This window comes from Acanthisitta chloris, unplaced genomic scaffold (assembly GCF_000695815.1).
Source record: "Acanthisitta chloris isolate BGI_N310 unplaced genomic scaffold, ASM69581v1 scaffold34105, whole genome shotgun sequence".
NCBI lineage: Eukaryota > Metazoa > Chordata > Aves > Passeriformes > Acanthisittidae > Acanthisitta > Acanthisitta chloris.
The window spans coordinates 532-5207 of NW_008674788.1; the positions used below are offsets into that span (position 1 = coordinate 532).

The 4676-nt window shown below is 57.1% G+C and overlaps 1 protein-coding gene across 1 annotated transcript; it reads left to right on the top strand.

Moving 5' to 3' along the window:
- Window positions 1-208: 208 nt before the first annotated feature.
- PA2G4 (proliferation-associated 2G4, 38kDa) lies at window positions 209-3426 on the top strand (the record flags this gene model as incomplete). The annotated part of the gene is made up of 9 exons (XM_009075484.1): window positions 209-301; window positions 425-488; window positions 1049-1127; window positions 1872-1950; window positions 2059-2192; window positions 2329-2423; window positions 2680-2807; window positions 3184-3237; window positions 3354-3426. Coding segments are annotated over 9 exons (792 nt in total), but the record flags the coding sequence as incomplete, so codon positions are not given.
- Between the last annotated feature and the right edge of the window lie 1250 nt (window positions 3427-4676).

Here is a 4676-nt window from a genome sequence, read left to right on the forward strand (position 1 = left end):
CCTGGTCTGTTCCCAGTGCCCAGGTGATGCCTGGACTGGGAATTCTCTGGGAGTCGTGTGAGCCGATGTGGTGGATGCTCCGAGGGAGCTGTGAGGCCTCCCCAGCTCCAGGCTGCATTCCCTGCTCACGGCAGTGTCCCTTGGAACGGGGAGTGTCTCCTCCCAGCAGAGCAGCCCTGCAGCTCCCCTGGTTTTGCTGTTTTCCCAGGAGAATCCCGTGTCAGGCCGCAGAGCCGACGTGGTCAAGGCAGCTCACCTGTGTGCCGAGGCTGCTCTGCGCCTCGTCAAGCCTGGCAACCAGGTGAGGGCACGGGAGGATTCCCAGAGCTCCTGGTATGATCCCCTAACAAGGAAGGGGTCAGGGCTGAGCCTGTGGTGGGAATTCTGCATCCCTAAGGTGTTCTCCTGTGTCTGTTCCCTCCAGAACACACAAGTGACAGATGCCTGGAATAAAATAGCCCAATCGTTTCACTGCACACCCATCGAAGGTAAGGAGAAGGGGTCACAGGGAGAAGGGATCATGGGGAGGGGATGACAGAAGGAATGACAGGGAGACAGGACCACAGGGATGGCAGAGGGAATGACAGGGAGACAGGACCACAAGGATGACAGAAGGAATGACAGGGAGACAGGACCAGAGGGATGACAGAAGGGTTGACAGGGGAGACAGGACCACAAGGATGACAGAAGGAATGACAGGGAGACAGGACCAGAGGGATGACAGGGGAGACAGGACCACAGGGATGACAGAAGGGATGACCACAGGCTCCCACAGCCAGTGGGATACTTCCCTCCCCTCAGAGTTAAACCCATGCCAGAGACATCCCAGGGCTGTGCAGGGCACCATTCCCTCCCTGCTAGTTAAACTTTTGGAATTCTATAAAGTTGGGAATGTGGGATCCCTGCACTGTTCTCCAGGCCACAGTTTCAGGTGCTGCTGCTTCCCAGTAGGGCACGGGCACAGCAGTGGGATGGACTGGGAGCCCTGGCCCCAGTAAGGCCCCAGTGGGGTGACTGGTGCGCGGGCACTGACGGCTCTGTCCCACAGGGATGCTGTCACACCAGCTGAAGCAGCACGTGATCGATGGGGAGAAAACCATCATCCAGAACCCGACAGACCAGCAGAAGTGAGCAGGGCAGGGGAGGGGGCAGAGTGTGGGGTCAGGGTGTGTGGCTCTGAGGAGGAGGCTCCGTGCTGGCTCCTGTCCTTGGGTCCTGTCCAGCTCTCCAGGATGTGCTGGAGGCTGCCAGCACAAACCCACCTGTGGCCACGGAAGGGCTGCCAGCCCAGGAGGTGTGCCAAGACCTGTTGGCTGTCCCACGGGAGCTGCCAGGATCCCACTGCATGGGGAGGGAGGGAGGGCAGTGCCATCTCAGGGTGGAGTTGAGCTGGATGAGCTGATTCTCATTCTGTCCTGCTTCAGCAGCTCAGGGATCCCTTGGGCTTGGGCCTCAGGCTGAACGTGTGTAGAGTTTAGTGGTTTTAAGTCCAAGTCACATCCCTGGAGGTGCTCAGAGAGCGACTGGATGTGGCATTTGCTGCTCTGCTCTGGTTGACAAGGTGGAGATGTGTCATCACTGAGGCTGGCAAAGACCCCCAGGACCATCCCGTCCAACCTGTGACCCATCTCCACCTTGTCAGCCAGACCAAGGCACCAAGTGCCACGTCCAGTCATTCCTTGGAGCGCTTCCAGTGGCCAAGGAACAACTTGGTGACGCACCAAGTGGTGGTGGCTCCACCACCACGGGCCAAGTGCCAGCTCTGCACCCTGGTACCACAGTGTCCTTCTCCTGGGAGGTCCTGGGGCTGTCCTGGAGCTTTGTCCTCCCCATTTACCACTTCTTGCCTCACCGAACTCTCCTCCACGCAGGAAGGACCACGAAAAAGCAGAATTTGAGGTCCACGAAGTCTATGCTGTTGATGTTCTCGTCAGCAGTGGAGAGGGAAAGGTGAGTCCCCCAGAAGGTTGAGGAGCACCCAGTGGGGGTGGGGGTGGAGGTGAGGCTGCTCCCAGGGCTGTGCTGCTCCAGGTGTCCCATCTCCCTATGGTTTTCCAGGCGAAGGACGCGGGACAGAGAACCACCATCTACAAAAGGGACCCCTCCAAGCAGTATGGCTTGAAGATGAAAACCTCCCGTGCCTTTTTCAGCGAGGTGGAGAGGCGTTTCGACACCATGCCCTTCACCCTCAGGTACACACACCTGCCTGGGGTCCCCACACCTATTCATGCTCCCACATCTGTCCATGGCCCCAGATGTGCTCGGGTGTGAGCTCGGCAGAGATCAGGTGTGCCCTCAGGTGTGCTCAGGTGAGCTCTGTCTCCGCAGGGCGTTCGAGGACGAGAAGAAGGCCAGGATGGGGGTGGTGGAATGCGCCAAGCATGAGCTGCTCCAGCCCTTCAACGTCCTCTACGAGAAGGAAGGTGAGTGCAGGGGCAGAGGGGAGAGGGGCACAGGTGAGACACAGCCAGGGCAGGTGCTCAGGAGAAGGGATCAGGTCCAGGCAGGTGTAGGGAGCTGCTGGGAGCTGCTTTCCAGCCACAGGGGAAGGGCAGGAGATGGATTCGGGCTCAGAGCCTGCCTGGAACACTCGGGGGGGGGGTCAGGCACTCAGTCCTGGCAGGTGTGGGGAGCAGGAGCTGTGGGTCCTGGCAGGTTTAACCCATTTGTGCCTCGCAGGGGAGTTTGTTGCACAGTTCAAGTTCACGGTGCTGCTGATGCCCAATGGGCCCATGAGGATAACCAGTGGCCCCTTCGAGCCCGAGCTCTACAAGTCTGACTTCGAGGTGCAGGACGGAGAGCTGAAGGTTGGTGCACGTTCACTGACAGAGCTCCTCACCAGGGTCACCCCTGGCTTTGCTTCCCGTGGTGGGAATTCAGTGAGGAACCTCTGCAGGGCTGCGAGGGGCAAATTCCACCACAGCTGGTTGAGCCCAGGTTGGGGCTTTGGTTCCTTCCTCGAGCTGCAGCTCTTGGGGCTTGATAAGGACTCCCAGCCCTCTCCAGGAAGGGTCTAGAGGGTCTCCAAGGCTTCAGAGCTTGGGCTTCCCCATCCATCCCATGCCCATGAGGACTTCCCACCCTTCCCTTGGTGGAGCTTGCTCCCCTCTAAGGATGCTTCCCCTCATCCTGCCAAATCAAGGAGTCGTTTTCCATCTCCTCACGTTTCCTTCCTCTCTCCAGGCCCTTCTACAAAGCTCTGCAAGCAGGAAGACCCAGAAAAAGAAGAAGAAGAAGGTAATTTGGCCGCTGGTGCGGGCGTTGTGGCGGGAGCAGCCCAGGACTGGGAGGGAGGGAGGGAAGGGCCCGTGGTGCCCCCAGGCCTGGCACAGCTCTGGGTGTTGTCCCCACAGGCCTCCAAGAACGCCGAGAATGCCACCACGGGGGAGACAGCTGAGGAGAACGAGGCTGGGGACTGAGTCCCTCGCCCAGCACACGTCCCTTGTCCCCCGAAACGAACCGACCAGAAGCAAAACAATCTGGCACTGTCGGTCCCTTGGGACCGACCAGTCTGGACTTCCCACTGACTCCAAGCAGCTCCCGTTGACTTTGCCAAGGAGGGAGGAATCTCTCAGCCACTTCAGACGACTTAAAAAGAGCAGAAAAAAAAATAAAATTAGGAGTAAAAGTTGAGATTTAATTTTTAACCTTCTCTAATTTGCCACACTCAAAGAGGTGAATTCGTCCCAATCCAGTGAGAGGGAGCATAGGGAGACATCCCTTCCTTCCTCCTCCTCCTCCCCGTTCTGTTTTTTAGTTTGCCCCTTTACAAATCTCGGAGGACACAAACCCCAAACACTGATCCCACCCAGCTAAGTGACCCAGGAGGACACAAACCCCAGAGCAGCCGATCCCTGCGACCCAGGACACCTCAGGGCAGAGCATTCCCCCTGTTCCCTCTGGATCGTGTGCCGCCAATTGGGAAAACCATCAAATTTCAGGTGTTTTCGGGAGCTTTTCTGCCTGCTCCTTCTTGGCTCTGCCTCGGTTTAGGTACAAACCTACTGTTTTTTAACACGACTCGTTTTTAACTCGTCCAAGCCTTGGGAGGGGCAGGAGCTGGTTGAATTCCCTTGTCCTCAGGGGTTTTCCTGCCCTGTGGCTCCCCTGCCCTGGCTGGTGGCTCTGGCAGGGTCACCTGTGCTCACCTGCGCTGCAGGTGAGGGCGGCGCCGGCCGCGTTCGGCCCAGAGGTCATCGCTCTTTTGTAGTCACTTTTATACAAAATAAAGCAAAAAAAAAAAAAACCCAAGAAAAAAAAAGCCAATTGTTGCCCTGAGTTGAATGTTGAGGTTTTTTTCTTTGCGATGCCTCTGGTTCTGCCCCCGACGGAGCTGAATTTTGGGAACAGCTCTGGCCTTTCCAGGACCTTCTCCAAGGGCCTCTTGTGCTTCCTCGTCGACATCTGAGTGTTCCACCCCCAACTCCACACGTGCAAATGTTACCAAAGTCAATAAAAGAGAATAAACCATGTGATTCTGGGTTTGGTTCTGAGTTTTTCCAGTGCTTTTTGCTCGTTCTTTCAACTCTGGATGATCCTGGGCTAAAACCACTTGTGGTTTGGATGTCTCTGGTGTCTCCACTGTGATTTTGAGGGTGGGGGGGAAAAATCATCTTAGCCTTTTCAAGCAATATTGCACCCAGGGATCGGGACCCCCTCACCCCCAAGGACCCCTG